The 19148-nt window shown below is 39.2% G+C and overlaps 1 protein-coding gene across 1 annotated transcript; it reads left to right on the top strand.

Moving 5' to 3' along the window:
* Window positions 1-1287: 1287 nt before the first annotated feature.
* On the top strand, window positions 1288-16767 carry atpv0e2 (ATPase H+ transporting V0 subunit e2). Its single transcript, XM_047366618.1, has 4 exons — window positions 1288-1521; window positions 5024-5071; window positions 11620-11718; window positions 13430-16767. The coding sequence occupies exons 1-3, from the start codon at window positions 1418-1420 to the stop codon at window positions 11711-11713; spliced, it is 246 nt and encodes an 81-aa protein (XP_047222574.1). The 5' UTR covers window positions 1288-1417; the 3' UTR covers window positions 11714-11718; window positions 13430-16767.
* Window positions 16768-19148: the final 2381 nt, after the last annotated feature.

The following is a 19148-nucleotide window of genomic DNA, read 5'->3' as shown; positions in this document are numbered from 1 at the left end:
TAAACTAGATATTTGTTCCAACTGGATCCAATGTTGTGACCATGTAAGGAGCTATTTTTTGTGTTTTTTGTTTTAATGTGATCCTGGGCTATCTCAGGAAGCACTTGGGGTTCTTGGTTTTGGGGCTTTTCTTATCAGTTCTTGCCCCACCTCCAAGTGTATGTTAGTATAAGGGAACTGTGTGGACTTTACTCTTTATCCTTTTTGGTTCCGAGCAAGATGACTGCGTTCAATGGAGCAAAATAGGTCACTGTAAGAATACAATGTTAATATACCTTTTTCTCATCCAATACAGTTTGAATGATTACATTTAATTTTCTTGTGATTATTTTGCTAACTACCTGTCTTGCTTCCAGAATATGAGATCCATCAGGGAAGGGGAGGGGTTTTCTCCAACAAGAGGAAAAATTATTGCAACCGAAGGAGATGAGCTACCAGCAGGCAAATTCCAGATGCTCAATATACCTGGAAGAAGGTTCCAAATAATAAATTGTTAAAGCAGCAGAGAGGCTTCATCAATTAAGCCTCTGTATGGCAGAATATTACATAGAAATCAAATGACAGTGTTTTCAAAAATGCCTTTTGAATAGTAGTCAGTAGGGCAAAAAAAGATTGCTTTATTTCGTTTAAAATGCATATGAAATACTTAAAATTCACTACAAAATACACAACCTGGTCAAATTTTATACTATTTGCATCAGAACAGCCACATTCTGCATAAATAAAATTAAAAACACACAAAAAATGTCAAAGGGCTTAAAAGGGTTTAGGTTCAAATACCCCATGTTAATGTAGAGGGGACTTTTTTAATAATAAAATGACATTGGTTATTACTGGACCTACAGTCAGGAACCTGTCTGACTTTTGAGCGAATACTGTCAAAGATGTTGGAGTCTAACCCTGATCTCCATCCAGAATCTCTGGAGGTTCGGAATTCCAGCACCTGGAGAATTTCTGAGAAAAAAGTTAAAAACCAGTAACAGTTGGGTTTATATTTCAAAAGCAGGGTTCGCCTAAATGGAATAAGACCTATCCACCGATCCTTCTGTTTTTGACTGCTAAAAGGAACATGCATTGTGTTTGAATTTGTGAATATAATGTTGATCAAAATAAATTAATTATATCTGTATCTAAATGTTTTTATTTATCATATAAAGCTTCACCATAACTGATTAACACATGTTAATCTACAGGCACACAGATCTATCCAACCTTATCTACTGTGATACAGAGAGACAGCGACCTTCACCAATCAAACGCAGCAGTCTCTGTGCTCTGGACCTATCACAAACCACTTCACCTTGAGTGGGCGGGAACAACGCGGAAGCGACGGGTTTACTGGAGCCATTGATGCGCTTCTTATCGAAGACAAACCGAAGAAATTTCTCCATATCTGCGGCTTCTCTTGACTGCAGCCATGGCGTCTCACTCTCTCGCCCTGCCGATGATCTGCTTCACCACGTTGTGGGCGCTGGTGGGGGTCGTGGCTCCATTTTTAGTGCCGAAAGGACCCAACCGCGGGTAGGTACCTAATCCTATATTAAATTCTCCTTAATTGAACCATGAATGTTGAGAATCCTGCATCCGTGTGTAATAGCTCTCTCCAGATCAGATGATTTGTCTGTGTAGGTCTGTGTAGCCTGTTTGGAAATGAAGAAGAGCTTTGCTTGAGTCGTGATGCAGGCCTTGCGTCACCAGGGATATAATCCCTCCATCATCCCTGCATCCTTAACCTCAGTACACACTGTGTCCCAGCAACGTGCTCAGCGGTCAGATCATTCACACATCAATGAAAACGTTTATTTTTCATTTTTGGTTCCTGTTGTACTTTCATTTATTTACACTGGCTATCAAAAGTATACACACCCTTGTTGAAATACCTGTTTTTTCGCCTTAAAGTATTAAAACCATGAAAATAATGTTCCAAAAAATGTTTTACCTAAAGTGTTCCACACTATTCAACAGAAAACAAACACATTTGTTAAAGACAAATCTAAAAAATAAAGCAAGCTTCAGTAATTACGCTGCATAAGTTTACACACCATTTGATGAATACTTTATTGAAGCACGTTTAATTTAATGTTAGCATTCAGTCTTCTTTGACAGGTGGTTTTCAGCATCACACATCTTAACTGGGGAATATTTGCCGATGTTCTCCAACTCTATCAGATTGTGAGGACATCTCTTGTCCACAGCTGTCTTTGGGTTACTTAACAACATTTCTGTCAGATTTTGTTCTGGTCTTTTGTGATGACGCCATACTTAAAATTTTTTTTTACTTTTGTTGAAGTCATAATTTTCTTGATTTGAATCTTTGCTGGTACTCTCAGACTGTGATGCTTAAAAATAAAATCCAATCCTTTATCTTCAGCTTTTCAGCAGACACCTGTAGGTTCTGGGTCATAAATGGCTAGTAAATTTCATTTACCTTGACAAAAACTCTTCTGAAGAGAAGTAACTGCAGATCATGATGTGACTGTGGACATAGTGTTCTTCTTGGTGATACGCAGGGCACTAATGCACTAGTTTGGTTCCATCAGACCAGTTGACTATTATATTGTAAAAGGTCCAAGAGGTTTTGGAAAATTTTAGCCAGGCGTGGATGTTTTGTGTAGAAGAAACAGTTTTTGTATTGTGACACTGTTCTTTAATTCAGGTCTGTGAAGAATACAGGAAATGGTTGTGACATGTAGAACATATCCAGTACTTGTTGGGAACTACTGTAGCTCATACTGTGTGACTGTCATGCTCTTGGCAGTCTTCTTGGTCAGTTTCTGTCTTGTTTCTATCACTTTAAGAAAAAACAAATGGATGATGACTGCCACACCTAGGCCTGGTTATTGCGGGACATCAAACGTTATATCAAGAAATCCTTTAAATAGAACCTGTCTGACAACAAGAAGTAGGCTAAAAGGTTCTAAAAAGCAACGCATCATGCTCCGATCTAATGAATTACAAGATTACATAAAACATTACCATCTTACCATCTTCAGAAAACAGAAAATAATAAATAAAAAGTGTTTCTTTTAGAAAAAAAACAAGTGAAACAGACTAAGCAAACCTTTATCTCTTTTTTTTTGCTTAAATTACAGAAATATCAACCTAAAAAATTTTATATTGAAGAAAAGCAGGTCAGCACCTTCAGAAAACAGTAAATAAAATGTCTCTTTTAGAGGGAAAATGGAAACAGAGCTTTTAAAACCTTTTCTCTTTTGATTATTCTTTTATTGTACTTTTCTTAATGACAGAAATGGGCTACTTTGGTTAGACCAGGGAACACCTTCTCAGACACAGTCTGTAGCCAGAAGGCAGCAGGGTCAGTTTCCCCCAAATACTCTCTTTATTCTGCATTTGATGAGCTCAAGCTGCATGTACTCACCTGAACGTCTGTGTTGCCTCATTTGAGAGTCCCTTGACTTCTCTAATGAGTAAAGGATTCTGGATCAGCAGGAGGAGCTGCTGCTCAAGGCAGTTTTCAGTTTGCTTTCGTATGAAGTCAACATAGGGAGAAACATCTCTGTGACCCTGAATCTGTTCCTGCAGTTTTTGAAAGTTTTCACAGTCTCCTTTAAGATGTGATGCTGAAGAGATGAGGATGCCCTAAGCAAGCTGATGAGCAAAATGTTCTGGCCTCTCCTCTAGTGCATGTTTCAAGTGTTTCACCAGCAAATCCTCACAGAGCCCTTTCTTATCTTTCTGATAAAATCTTCCATACACCAAAAGCTGGGCGTTATCAGTTCCATCTGTAGACTCATCGATGGTCAAAGATATCCACGGGGCACTCCGAACAGATGCATCAAGCTGTGCGAGGACATAGGGATGGGTATTTAATTCGGTACTTTTATAGGTACCGACGAATTCTGTCGGTACTATCGAGTACCGATTCACTTGAAATCAAACAGTACCATGTTTCGGGACCTAAACACATCATTGTGACACTGAGGGAGTGGAAGAGTGGGCAAATTTCCCTGTTGGACATGAACACAGCATTGCACGCAAAAGAGCGTAATGAGGTCAGTAGCCGCTGGTATAAATATGTTAAACTGAAATATTTTGAGATTTTATTACTAAACGAATTAACATTTATTACCACATAAACACACACAAAAGTACTGAAAACTGGTACACATATTGCTAGATTTGGTTTTTTTCTCTGAATAAATTAAATCGTCATTTAAAAACTGCTTTTACCCAGGTCATCTTTAAAACCTGAAACATTTAGGTATGACCCAAAAAGCAAAAACAAAAGAAATCTTTAAGGGACCGCCTAAATACTTTTTCGCAGAACTTTCATTTGCCCATCTCCTCTTCATTTTAAATGAAAAAGTGACCACACTGCTGACAATGCTTTTCTGCTTCAGTTAAATATCCCACAATCGTGCACTGCATCACTATAACATGCCCGAACAAAAACCACATGCCTCTCCTGAAACAGTCTCTCAGAACTGAACATTGCAGAACCAAGCAGCTTGGATTTGCAACAAAACATCCGCCATGCCATCTGTGCACCTTGTGCTTCAGTTTAGATCATTCTAACTGGGCCGTAGTGTGCCATTATGAGATTCTCAAGGTTTGATCATGAAGTACTGTCAAGAATCCCTCATCGTGTTGGTTTGTCTGGTAAAGTTAGTATAAGATATTAATATGGTGGCTGGATAAAACGCTGTGTGCTATTGGCGCCCTGTAGAGTTTGAGACTCTTATTTTGAAGCTAGAAAGGAAGTTGCTCTTGAATTACCCTATAAAAGCAGACTTATCATGCAGATGATATTCACTCACAGAAACATTAAAGACGGGCCCCCAGCAGTGCTGAATTCTTTGGGTGGCTGCTTTTTACTGTGAGCCATGGGCTTACTGTAAGTTGGGATCTGCTTCTTATCTTCAGTAAACTAAAGGACTTTTTTTTCAGTCAGTGGTGATGATAAATGTTTGCATTATTAACTTTATACAGAATTCTGCCTGTAAAAAAATGTAATAATGATACTGGACAGAAACATGAGCAACTTGTGTTTGTCCTTTTACAGTGTGATCGTCACCAGTCTCATCCTCACAGCTGTCTGCTGCTACTTGTTGTGAGTACAAACATTTCTCCTGTTCTTATTGTGAGCCTGCTGTTATTTTGTAACATCCATGGGGTTACATGCATTTTTAAAACATTAGCTTAAAATAAACGGACAGCCAGAAGCTTATGCGATGACACAACTATGCTGCTTTAGTTCCTATGGTGACAGTTCACATAGCATTGAGATTATTGTGCTGAGTGGTCTGATGTTCATTAATGTCTTCCAGAGCTTCATTTGCAAATTTTAAAAGCTAAACTAAATTTTAGTATAGTGATGTTGTCAGCAGTGGTGAAGCTGTGAAACAGTCCAGCTGAAATCACTCTATCAATCTACTGAAGACTGAACCTTGTCTCAAGGTGAGGTGTCCAGACGTCCAGCTGTAGTCCATCTGCATGAATGGTGAGGTGAAAACGTCCTGCCCAAGAAATGCTTCAAGGACAGGCCGAATTTCTGCAGAACGTTGAGGGATGGAGAGTAGAAGGCTGGTGCAAAGATTTTCTCGGCTGAACCCCTCCTCCCTGTTTGGGACATTTGGGAAATAAAGTTTCCAGAGAAGAAAAAGCAAGAGCCAACAACAAAGCATCCTGATACAATCCACGTGTGGGCTTCCTCACAGTCCTGCCCAAAGACACGGCACGCAGAAAGGATGGAATCAAGACGTCATATGGAAACGGCTTCCTCCAACAATCCAGGAACAATTTGGTGATGAGCTACGGATCTTCCAGCAAGATGGAGCACCATATCGTAATCCCCAGATTTACCCAGCATCCGTCTCCGCTCCGCCATGGTACGAACTCCGCAGTAATTACCTACCCTTTATAGTCAGTGAGAGAATTTACACTGCCTCCGCAGGACGTAGCTGAAGTTGGCTTCTGATTGCAGCTTTCGATTTGGGAAACAATTAAAAGGCAATTCCACCTAATTTTTCATTACCTTGAGCATTGTTAATCTGCTGCTTTTATTTATAAGATTCTGGTATTAGTGTAGAACAGTCTAGTCCAAGTTCAAGTTTCTAAATACTGTAGTTTTGGAGCTGGACCAGTTCTCAGGTTGTGCTGATGTCAAAAAGCACTAATATAGCCCTTTATAAAGCTTCCACAAATCCCAAACTGGTTTTGAAAGGTTCTGCTGTAGTCCAGGGCTGTGTGTGCGCCACCATCTGGTTAGAATTCAACCCAATTCTATGTACATCTTAGCAGTTGTATACATCAGATCATTTACTGTGCTATATACAAACTCCCACATCAAAACCTAAACAATTAAACATTAAATGCACCAAAATAAGCAGAAAAAAAGCTTCTCTCCTCAGTGTACACGCCCATTGCAGAACAAAACCCGTGAAAATATCTAGATACAAAAAAAACCCCTAAAAAGCGAAGCAGTTTTAACTGTTGTTTTACGTTCATTTTCCACAGAATTAATTGTTGTGGTCTGACTTTCGCATTTATCACTGGCTTTTATCGCGTGATCTAGCATGTTTCTCGCAGCAACTCTGTGTTTCGGAACGGAGCATTTCTAAAGTAAATCAGGACGACGGCGAAGGGCGGAGCGGAGACGGACGCTGTGTAAATCCACAATAAGGCAAAAGTTACAAAGTCTAAACAACCACAACACTCCAGAAATTTTGGAGTTGTGGTCAAATATCTCCAAAAAGCTTAACCTCATTGAGAACCCCACTGGTCGGTTCACAAAACGCTGTAGGAGAAATAAAAGCCAACATCTGCAGCAAACAGATGGGTCACAGCAGTCAGGATTTGTTCTAGAAGCTGGTTCCCAACCTGTCAGAGTTCCATACGGTGTGAGGAAGAAGGGTCAGAACTGTCAATATTTACTTTTTAGATGAATGTGATGTGTTTATGATTATCACAAACCATCAAAACTTAAAGTTTCTGACTACTTTTCAGTATGCCAAATTAAAAAAACATTAAAATCATCAAAACATTAGGTTCTCTTCAAACATTTTGGCGATGAGGTGTGGAAGCTGCTCACAATATTTTCTTTCCACCACTAGAGGGAGCTATGTAGCTTTAAGAAGACAGCAGGTATCAGTGGGTTTATTACTAGTTTCTAAATTTTCTAGACAACTGGTTTAAAATAGCTTTAGCTTTATTTATTTTTTTAAAAAATGCCTGCAAGCCTGAGGATGAAGCGAGAAATATGACATGGTGTGGGAACTGTCATGATAACTGGGGATTCTACAGTTTCCATTATGGGAGAAGAAGTGAAGGTGGTGGATGAGTATAAAGACCTCAGTGTTCACCTGGACAACAGACTGGAGTGGAGATGTAACTGTGAAGCCATCTACAAAAAGGGACAGAGCAGACTGTACTTCTTGAGGAAGCTTAGGTCCTTTGATGTTTGCAGCAAGATGCTGCAAACATTCAAGGTCCTAAGCTCTTCTATAAGTCTGAAGTGGAGAGTGTGATCTCTTCTGCCATCATCTGCTGGGGTAGCAGCATCATTCAGTGACTTAAAACAGCTCAGAAAGCTGATCAAAAGGCCGGTTCTGTTCTTGGGACTCCTCTAGAACATCTGGAGATGATTGTACGAGGAAGGATGCTTTATTAGAGTCAGAACATAATGGACAACCCTGAGATGTTGTTGTCATATAACAACACAGTGTCTTTAGTCTTCTTCAGTCAGAGGCTCCTTCGGTTCTGCTGTAAGACAGGAGATCCTTCCTGCCCACAGCCACCACCATCTACGATGTCTCTATGAAGACACTTGGAAAAGTGAGCTTCTACAATACCTAACTTCCTTTGGGAATTTAAGTATTTTTGAATTGAATTGGCAGAACATCCAAAATATAGGTCATTTTACAGTTTCAGGATAAAATGTATTGAAACTATATTTCTGTTTTTAAGCTTATAGTTATATTTTATGAATTACATTTCAGGGTTTTAAAAGTATGCCATGCTTGCCCTAGTGTACAGCAGAGGAGTCTAGAACTGTCACTGAATTATTAGTTACAACACTGTCTAATTTATTGCTTTGTTATTTATGTTAAATAATGCTTCCACCTTCTACTTCTGAAGCTACACATCCTGCTCTATGTGGACGTTTAGGGCTTTCCAAATTACAACAAAATGTCTCCCAAGTGCGTTAAATATGTTTGACTTGATCAGTGGGACATGTAATTGTTCCCTCTTAGCTGTTTGCCAGAGCTTTCTACTTGACGTCTATATTTGCACTTTGATAGTGGAGCAAATGACTTAAAAAACCTTTTTACATTTGAAAATATGTTTCATAGATGTCAGTCAGTCATTTTCTACCGCTTATTCCATAGTGGGTAATGGGGGAGCTGGTGCCTATCTCCAGCAGTCTACGGGCGAGAGGTGGGGTACACCCTGGACAGGTCACCAGTCCATCACAGAGCAACACACAAACCACCATGCACACACTTATTCATACACCTAAGGACAATTTAGAGTTACCAATTAATCTAACAGGCATGTCTTTGGACTGTGGGAGGAAGCCGGAGTACCTGCTGAGAACCCACGCATGCACGGGGAGAACATGCAAACTCCATGCAGAAAGACCCCCGGTCAGGAATCGAACCCAGGACCTTCTTGCTGCAAGGCAACAGTGCTACCAACTGCGCCACCGTGCAGCCCCATAGATGTATTTATTGAAATTAAAGCTGTAGTTCTCTAAAAGGACTGGAAGATAGTGGAAATCATTGCTGCAATGGGATAAAAGTGCTTCCACTGAGGTTAATGATCTGTTGGGTCAACTAATGCATCATTAACCACCCAGCCTATCTCAGCAAGAGGGAGGCGGCAGGCATGGCACCAACAGAGGGACGAATACTTTTGTCAACAACTGTATGTGGCTAAATTTTGTAACCATTCCTGATATATAAATGAACAAGGCTGTAGCGTCTTACCCTCATCACTGATACAGGTGTAGGTCTAGTGGGGTCTTTGTTGCACCATCTCCTTCTCCCACAAATGACATTTTATGGTAAAGAAGACAGAGTAGATGTTGAATGGTAGTGAATGCAACTTCTACGTGTTAGATGCTATAAATGTGTTAAATCATCAAAATGATGTGTTGTGTATCTTGTAAAGGGCTCAGAACTCATGCCAGACATGACGAGAAATGAAATGATGTAGTTAGTAGTTACTAATCAGCAAAGATATATAGACAAGCTTTAAAGAATGGGACCAAAGGTTGTCACTCTGGCTCTCAGTTCATAAACTAAAACATATACCGATACTCTTTCCAAAATATGAAAGAAAGGCTGAAAAAAAGTAGTAGTAGATCAAGCACCTCATAAATTCACACATAATTTACACCAACTGTTTTTTATTTACCAAAACTAATAAATTAGGTCATTAATAGTTAATTATCTGGAAATTAAATAATGTTTTTAAGTATCTCCTGATAGCTTAGATGTTTATTCTCTTCAGTGGAAGCACGCTGAAGCAACTAACGTTTTGTCCCATTACTTCAATATCTTTCTAAATAAAGTTGCCTATCAGCAAACAGAGGTGACCTAATCTTATTGGTAAGGTGCTTGCATGTCTGCCATGACATCTGAGCACCTAAAACTCACAAAACACGCGTTTACTTATTTTATACTTTTCTTGCACCAAACATCACACAAGTTACATGAACCCTCATTCAAAACCACACCGTCCACCTTTTCTAAAAGGAGGAGTAGACGTTGCGCAGGATCGCACAGATTAATATAACTGTGCATATAGGGCTGGGCGATAAATCGATTTTATCAATTAATTCAAATTTGCAATTAATGAAGATTTTATTTTTGGGAAATCTGAATTTTTTTCTGTTGCGCCAGTGAACTCCTCGGGCCTCTGTAGTTGAGTGACGTCAGTAGACCTGTCTCTCGTAGAAACACCGAAAATGGCATCTAGCAAGGAAGACCTTGTTCCCAAAAAAGGCACGACTTCATCAATTATATGGAACTGGTTCGGTTTCGCGACCACGGACTTGGAGCAACACACAGCACGTTGTAAAATCTGTTTAAAGCCTGTTGCTACTAAAGGTGGAAGCACTACGAATTTATTTCAACACTAGAAATTGAAGCACTCAGTGGAGTGGGAGAAATGCTGCTCTCTACGAAAAGCTCAGGACAGCAACAGACCAGAAATCCCTGCCAAGAGACAACCCACCTTAGGGGAATCATTTTCATACAGTGTTCCCTATGAAAAGACTGGGGCCCGATGGAAAGCGATCACGGATGCTGTTGCGTTGTTTATTGCCAAAGATACTGTGCCTATTTATACAGTGGAAAAGTCTGGCTTCATTCACCTGCTGAAAACTTTAGACGCAAGGTATGTACTACCTAGCCGGAAATATTTTGCTGAAGTTGCCTTGCCCCACCTGTACAACTGCACACGTGAAAGTATTGCAACAGAGCTGGCGGCTGTAAGTTTTTACTCTGCCACAACAGACTTGTGGGCCAGTCGGACAATGGAGCCATATATGAGTTTGACTGCGCATTTTGTCGACGATGATTGGGCTCTACGAAGTGTCTACCTACAAACAGCTGACTTTCCCGATGGTCACAAAAGTCAGGTCATTGCCGAGGGGTTAAAAGGACTCCTGGAACCTTTCCAAAGACCGACTCATCTGTATGACAACAGACAGCGGCACCAACATTATTAAAGCTCTGAAAGACATCGGGTGGCCAAACCTCCAGTGCTTTGGACATAAACTACATAATGCCATACGTAAGAATCAAATCTATATATATTTAGTAAATCTTATTTTGTATTTTATATACATGTCATACATAGCGTCTTTTTTGTCATTTGACATGCATTCATGGCCATTTTCCCACAGAAAATACACAGCACACTTAATGCATAAGCAATTCATGTATTTTAATCAAATAATACATATTTATACAAAATGTATGTATATACCATCATGATTTATCATGATGGTATATACATGTACCATGTGAGCATGTGTGTGTCTGTCCCTACATCTGTAAAATAATATCAGAGAAAAAAGTAAAAATTGACCATTAAGTTAATTGTAGCTTATTATAACAGTAAACCTGATGCATTTGTGTTTTCATTATTATACAGAGAATGGTGTGAAGGACCCACAGATTGAACGTGCCATAGGGGTTTGTAAAAAGGCTACTGCTGCCTTTTCTTACAGTTGTAAAAAACGAAGAGAACTGAGTGAAGTACAGGCTGAGCTTGGTCTACCCCTGCATCAACTAATAACAGTCCCCAACTAGATGGGGTTCGTGTCAAAAATCGTCAAAATATCCTAAATCGATTAATCGGATTTGGTATTAAAAAATCAGAGATTTTATTTTTAAGCCATATCGCCCAGCCCTATGTGCATAGCTTATGATCATTGCATAGACTGTGGGTGTAGCAACATAAATGCAGCTTTACATAAACCATGTGTCACGTGTGTTATCTTCTGCTAGACGTGCCACTTTAAAGTGATTTTATGCTATTGAAGCAGCGGCATCTGACTCACTGAGAAACTCCCATCAGTCATCATGCTATTGGACCCTGACTGACTGATGTATTGGTTAACATCTCTCTCTGTCTCCTCTCTCTCAGTTGGTTAATAGCCATTCTGGCCCAGGCCAACCCACTGTTCGGTCCTCAGCTGAAGAATGAAACTATATGGTATCTGCGCTACTTCTGGGAGTAAACAGGGTGAGTTTGTTAGAACAGCCCTTTAAATGGGCAACATGTGATTTCAATGTAAGCATCATGAAAACTTGCTCTGGTTCCATCAGACATTTGTATTTTAGATACAATTAAGCATATTGTAGACCCTTTGCAGAGTGATGTTCTGACCCTGGCTAAACTCTTGGTTCACCTTCTGGAGGGTAAAACAGCACAATTGGGGAACTGAGTCTGAACCATGCTGAAAATCTGATAAGTCAATGTTAACCACTGAAACGCTGCACTACATTTGCTCACCCACTCAGTGGACCACCCCTCTAATCAGAGCGTCAGTTGGGGGCTATTCACATAAGATATGTATTGTTAAATGATTTGGTAGGATATAAAAATATCAGCTCAGCTCAACGTTAAGCTGTCCATTTTTTATTGTAGCCTGACGTAAATGGCAGTAAGTATTAATCCTCAAAGATATAGCTAAATATAGCTTAAATAAATCAGTTAGGGTAAAACAATCCATCCAGACGAGAGAAGAAGACTGGGATTGGAAAAATAAGAATTGCCTTTCCTTTTTACAACCAAAGACTTCACCAATCACAAATTGCTTTAAAGAGTCTGTAACCAATGCAGAATAATCCATTCCAGGTTTATCCAGTCCATGTATTGCAGTTCTTTTGCTTGTCTAATTCTGAAGTGATCTTAAAGGCTACAAGCTGTGAAAAAGCTCACTTATTGTTTATTTCACAAACAGAATACAATGTATATTAAACAATGTCAATTTCACATGATGTTTTAAAGAATCTCTATAAGATCATTTAATGCAGGCTTGATCAGTTTGTCTTTTAGATTTTGAACCATAGATGCTGTCCAGACTTGTTAAATATTGTGGAATGGCTCTTTTGTTTAGCTCTGATAGAAAGCTCGAAGCAGAGGCCAACTTCACTGTAAATAGTGGCTAACAGCCACTCAGTGGTTTTAAATCGCTCATAGCTTGTCTGTCTGTCTGTACATTTTATTTTCTACTGACTAACTCAACGCCTTTGAAGCGGAGTGTTGTCATTCTGCCCAAACAACAGAATTTATTAGCAAACTCAACAGGAAACAGAACTATTATACTACTTCCGTTCTCACTTCAAAATAAGAGTCTCAAACATGGATACAGGAGATTTGGCCCTTCAGCAAATGTATACTTTTTGTAATGCTGTTTTGTAGCAGGGAATAAACTAAAATCACTTTCTACACCAACAAAATAGAAAACATTCCACCCAAAAAGTAAGGAAACTCTGCACCTATCCTTTATTAAGGCAAATATCCTAGAGCCTTTTTCAGACCTACAATAATTCCTTTTCCACTTTGTATCTTTAAAATATTTCTGGTTTGATTTATTCCTGAGCAGGTGAAAAGAAAAGAACTCACCATTTAATTATTTAGTATTTTTAATTGAAAAAAAAGAAATTATGGTCCCTGAGTACTTTCAGCTTTGCAATTTTGGCCCACGGGGCAGAAGGTTTGGACACCCCTGATGCAGGACGTTGGTTTAGAGAAAATGCAATGCAGATTAGTTTTTCTACCAAGTATCTTCATTTTGATTTACAATTAAAACATTTTCTATTTATTTATTTCTTTATTGAAGTTCACTACTTCACTAACTGGCCAAAGAGTCAGGTTAGTTCTACTAATAGTAAAGAAAGGTCATTTTAATATTGTTGCATTTTGTCGTGTTTTGATCTGTTTCTTCCAGAACCGCATGACGCCATGCCTCGTCATTCCCACCTGCTGGTCTGCTGGATTTTATTTCAACGTTACTTTCCCCAAACGCATCCACACACCCTCGCCTCTTGACTGCAGCCTTATGTGATTCATAGGAATCTTAGATATTTAGAATATACTGCAGCATCTAGGATCTAAGCTTTGAAGAATACTAATGGAGGTGTATTTTTAAAACTAAACAGAGATCATCTTTTTTTGTGTTAAAACATGTAGGAGCAGTTGTTATTTTTACCTTTTGAAAATGTGCAATCTTTTACTATAGCGTTTGTTGTTATTTTGAATATTTTGTGCTGCTGCCATCAGGGAACATGCATTTCTATGTGTATTTATTTCGGGTTGAGGACACTAATGTGAGCTTGAAGTAATCAGTACAGTGTCGATGAGGTCTTGTTATATAACTTGTGTTATCTGTGATGTAACTGTTTGTGTGTGTGCTTGAGTCAGTGTGAGCATGGAGTTTGTAACTGAGCATTCTAACACGAGAGTCTCCCAAAACTGCGAGTAAAGAGCAATTCCCTTCACTTCAACATGTAACTTCCTCCCACATTCTTTAACATGCGTCACACCATGGAGGTCCCCGTTGCCATGGTGATCTCACCACTAAATTCAGTCCTTATCCACTTGGACCCTTTTGATTAAGCGTTACCCTTATTTCCTGCTGTCAGGTTGTACTGCATGACATGGTTTTGGTGGAAATTGCTGCTTTTAGGTCTGCACTTTGCAACTTGATCTTAACAATAGCATTTCTGCCATTCTCCTCATTTAAGTCGTGATGTTTGATTGGTTTTGACAAATTTCTTGATTTCTCCCAAAGCTCTGAATCAGCAGGGCAGACTTCATTTGTTCGCTGGAAAACAGTGGAAAAAAAAACAACACTTAATATAAGATAATATAGACTTTATCTCTCTAGTATTAGTATTCTGTATAAGAAGTCTCGGAATAGTTTTTTTGGAACAATCCAAAAATGCCACTGTACTGTAGGTGTTGGCCCAGGAGGTAAGCAGCTCTCCATTTTGGTGCAAGTAACATAGCAGCTTATCTCAACAAAAAATTATACAAACAGCAGCAGACAATGTCATCTTTTGTTCATAAGTTGAAATGCTACCAAGCTGTTCTTAGCTGTAGCACAAAAAAACTGTAAATAATACATCTAAATAGGAATTTTATGCATGTTATTTCTTTTTACACACAAACTATTGTTAGCTGGCGACCTGTCCAGGGTGTACCCTGACTCTCGCCCATAGACTGCTGGAGGTAGGCACCAGCTCCCCCGCGACCCACTATGGAATAAGAGGTAGAAAATGACTGACTGACTGACTATTGTTAGCAGTGCAGCACAGCTATTCTCTGCAGGAAGTTAGAAAATTCTGGATTTTCAAAATGCTGAAAGCCTTTGCTTCAAAATATGTAGAAATGTTTATCATGTTTGAGCCATTTATTTCTACTTTTTGCCCCTTTCCGAACATAGTTCCACAATTAACACACAACCATGATGGACACTAGAGGGTGATATGATGTATCCGCCCTGTAAGCCCCCACAGACTGTGCTGCTGCTGTGGTCTGTGCTTTTTAATACGTCATAGTTGGTCTACAGTCCCGTATTACCCCGTATTAGGTGAGTACTGGTTTAGTACTACCTCCTGAGATGGATCAGGGCAGAACTATTGGTGGGTTGACTTCAACCTCGTAATTTATGTTGGCACCTTTCAGCTAATCTTGTGGCATAACAAACAGATGCAGATCAAACTGGTTCTGAAGCAGTGACAAACATGTAGGCTTTGAGAGCTAGCTGTGGCACTCATGCAGTGATTTTTTTGACATATTCAAGAAAAATCCATGGCAGCCTGGCTTATGCAATGATCAAATTGTGAATGCTGCAGTGTTAAAGGCATAGGAAGGGGTGCCAAAGGGTTATTCTCCTATGGTGTCATGTCTTCCTACGCCAGTGAAATTTAATGCAGAGATGTGACAGAGGTATCAATTTCAGTGCTGGTGTTGATAAGGGTGATGTTTAATATTGGGGAAAAACTGCCACCATATTCAAAGTTTCTCCAGCAACGAGTCATATGCTGCCAGTGTTTGCTATATTTGCAGTGGCAGGTAAAGTAATAGAATTCTGGTATTGACATACTCTTAAGGAGTATTTATGCTGGTATTTATTGTGTAGAACACATGTTGGGCCACAGCACCTCCTGGGAAGATCCATTTTCCCACAGCCTATATACAGTATCACTGCTGATCCATCCACATATTCAGCACTCTCCTGCGCAGCTTTACCTGTAACAGTCCTCCAACACCTGTCCTGGCTCTTCATTTTAACTCCACTCATCGGTTCCTCCGACATATTATACAGGCATGAGGTATTTTTTTTAAACCTGCCTCCTATTGAAGCTTTAAGAGGGTCATCTGCCAACCACAACCACAGCTACACTTCCCGCCTCCACTCCCTGTCTCCCAGTCTCAAACACCCTTCCCTCCCTCGTTGCCACGTCCTTCCCCGTCCGCCTCTCCAAAACCACTTTGCTTCAGCCAAAAAGAAACCAAATCAAAATACAGCTACTTTTTAGAAAGACCAAATTGCGTTGTATCTTTGCCCCAGCCCTTTGCTGTAGCTGTGGTGGTGGTTGCACATGGTACAACAAGTTAGTTGGTGACTATAATGTGATATGCATGAAAAAGGATATAAGGGAAACTGGCCTCCTATTCCTGTAGGTTAGTTTTTAGTTTCGCTCCAGCAGATTTTATAAAGATGAGTCCCAACTGTTAGATGGACTGAGGTTTAGAGAGATGTTAAAAGTGATTTTGTTTGGGCTTTTTTATCTTGTTGGGATTACATTCCCATTCCCAATCCCATTCATCCCCCAGCACCCCGAAGTTTCTTACAGACGGACAGTCACATTTTCAGTGTCAGTGAATCACCGGAGACCAAATGGCATCAATCTCACCCAGCCAAACTCACCGAACTAATGGAGGGAACAGCCAAGACTTCAGCTAAATCCCTCCAAAACACACTGACTGTGAACATACCCTAATGATTTGACAACTATGTGGGATTTTTATCCTTTTCTGATGCTTCTCTCCAGTTTTGGTGATGACTGCCCACTACTCAGCTGTTAAATGTTCCTGGCAGAATCAAGAGATAGATAATATTATGTGTTAGGAGTTTCCATGGTAACTAAAATCCAATAAATCACAAATCTAAATGTTAAAGGAAATGGGATATGTATGATATTTATGTACCCTTGTATTATTGTGATGTTTTTGGTGACATTGTTGGTGAAATACCCCAATAAAGAATTTTGGCTTGTACAATTGAGTCATGCTTTTAAGTTTAACGATTTTCTTTCATCCTCTGGAAAATAGCAAATAATAGCTGCATTTATAATGGAAACAAGTTCATCCATATTCTGCGTGACATTTAATATTTTATCAAATAAATGTAAAACCAGAAAAGGTTTCAATCTTATCTCTTAAGGATCAATAACAAGGCCATCAGTACAGTGAAACAAAAATCTGTGTTTAAATTGAAAATATGTTGGATTGCTGTGAGAGGGAGGACCACCTATGTTGACATACTGCAGTTTCATCAAGTGTTTTGACTATGAATCTGAAAATATTATTTAATTTTAATAATTTAATATGTTATCAAATAATATTTCGGTCTGTTAAAGGTTGTCCTGTGAATACCAGCCCAGTAAGGTGATGGTATTAGGACAAAATAGAAAGGTGTGAGACGAGCTCTGACATTATTGAACAGCAAAACTCTGCACACACATGGAAGGAATTCACACAATTTCTTAAAATACAAGAATTTATTAACAAAAATAAGTCAACTCAAAGTCAAACATATTTCAAGTCAACAAACTCTTTACTATGCTAAAACAATCCAACTAAACTACCAAGCAGAATTAAAGAATAACGAAGCCTAATGGGCTATGTACAATATAAACAAGTTGATTCAAGATGATTGAAAATCATGACCAAAAGAGTGATGCAACATTACCAAGCAATGTTTATGTTTGAGAACCAAGGATTATCTTGAAGAATCTGGAAATGAAGTTAAGTCAGTCTTGGAACCAACTTAGGAAATAATCAGCAAACCTTTAGACAACCATTCACAATGCAAGATCAGATAAAATATTATTTTAATAAAATAATGTTTAAAGAATGATCTGCTGAATAAAACCGACCTTCTGGATGACTAATTCTCAGTGGCGTCTCATTATATGCCTGTATTTATTAAAATAATATATTCAAAGCAATATTATTAAGGAAGTGGCAAAATATTGAAGGAAATATTTTGTAAAATAGTCAAATCTTTCTGGGGAAATGGGGCTTAATGGTGTTTACTTAGTTATCAAGTTTAGCAAAATAATGTTTAGGGAACTATTATTTACTAGATTAAAAGCTAACAACCTTTCTGGGTAAATATTCTTTAGCAGCAAGCACGTGTTCTTAGCTGTTAGCAGTTAAAGCTAACAAAAGAAGCTGATAGCTTAGCACCAGAATCAAACACACACCTTTAAAATCCAGCTAACCTCCGAAGTTGTTTGGGGGGGGCAGCTCGCTGTCGGGCCAACCAAGTTGCCCGTTACCATGGTGATGCGGCTCCTGTTGTCCTCCTTCCAGACTGGGAAAACCGCTCCACTCGGCTTCGTAGAGACAGTGTCTCTGCAGGGAACTCTCTGGAACACAGTTTGCTTCTGCAGGCCTCAGAGAGAAAGTCAAGCAACGCTTATACCTTAATTTCCCCTTTTATATGACTGAATATCAGATACACAAACAGTGATTAATCCGTACTTAACTTGTGCATATGATCGATGATTGTATGACACCCTTGGATCCAGTTTGAAGAGTTTATGTCTGTTTGCCTGCAAAGAGACATTAGCGCGCTGTGACTCCCCTGTCCCGATGATCACCGGTGTGGAAGAGAAAGGACCATTGGAAAGGTGCTTTTATACAGCCAGTGGCATCATGGGAAGTCTGCTGCTACCCCCCCTTTTCCAAATGTTGGAAGTAGGTTAAATGCAATTTATTTTGAAAGTTCCAGAAAAGTTTGTACTGGAGTTTTCATGTTGCTTCCATGGCTGTGGTCCCAACACACGTTATCTGGAGATTCAAGAACAAGGTTGACTAATCCAATCCCGAATCTCCCAAATGGTAAAAGTAACACGCAGGAATGAGTCACCCTTCTTTCATTCATCTCATATGTAAAGTTTTTTTTTTAGAAAGAGGTTTCAGTGCTTTATTACAATATGGATCCCTGAGTCCCATTTTGTAATTAAAAAGCTCATAAACTGACTTGTTTTGGCAAAGAGACCTTGGGCTAAACATTATGGGAACATGTATTGACACTTGCAAGAGCACCATGTGATGGTGAGAATGGCAGAAAGCTTGCAGCAGTCAGCAAAATTGTATTTTTTGGTGAATAACATGCAAAAAAATACCGTGTGGTGAAAACACCGCAACCCATAAGAAAACATGGTGGTAGCAGTATCATATTGTGGGGATGCTTTTATTCAGTGGTGACACTGATCCTGGTCAGAGAAGATTGGCACATTAAAGGAGGTAAATATGGGACAATCGAGGAAGAAAACCTGTTAGAAACGATTGTCTAAAGTATGCCAATTATTGCCTAAGTTAGTTCCAAGACTAACTTAACTTCATTTCCAGATTCTTCAAGATAATCC

This window comes from Girardinichthys multiradiatus, chromosome 5 (assembly GCF_021462225.1).
Source record: "Girardinichthys multiradiatus isolate DD_20200921_A chromosome 5, DD_fGirMul_XY1, whole genome shotgun sequence".
NCBI lineage: Eukaryota > Metazoa > Chordata > Actinopteri > Cyprinodontiformes > Goodeidae > Girardinichthys > Girardinichthys multiradiatus.
Note: the sequence above shows the minus strand (reverse complement) of the source record. Positions and strands in the feature narration are given on the sequence as shown.

Bases quoted from the DNA above. Each gene is read 5' to 3' on its own strand.
- atpv0e2 (XM_047366618.1), top strand. From the start codon at position 1,418: ATGGCGTCTCACTCTCTCGCCCTGCCGATGATCTGCTTCACCACGTTG. The intron at 1,522-5,023 runs GTAGGTACCTAA...GTCCTTTTACAG, and splicing joins CCGAAAGGACCCAACCGCGG to TGTGATCGTCACCAGTCTCA. The intron at 5,072-11,619 runs GTGAGTACAAAC...CCTCTCTCTCAG, and splicing joins GCTGTCTGCTGCTACTTGTT to TTGGTTAATAGCCATTCTGG.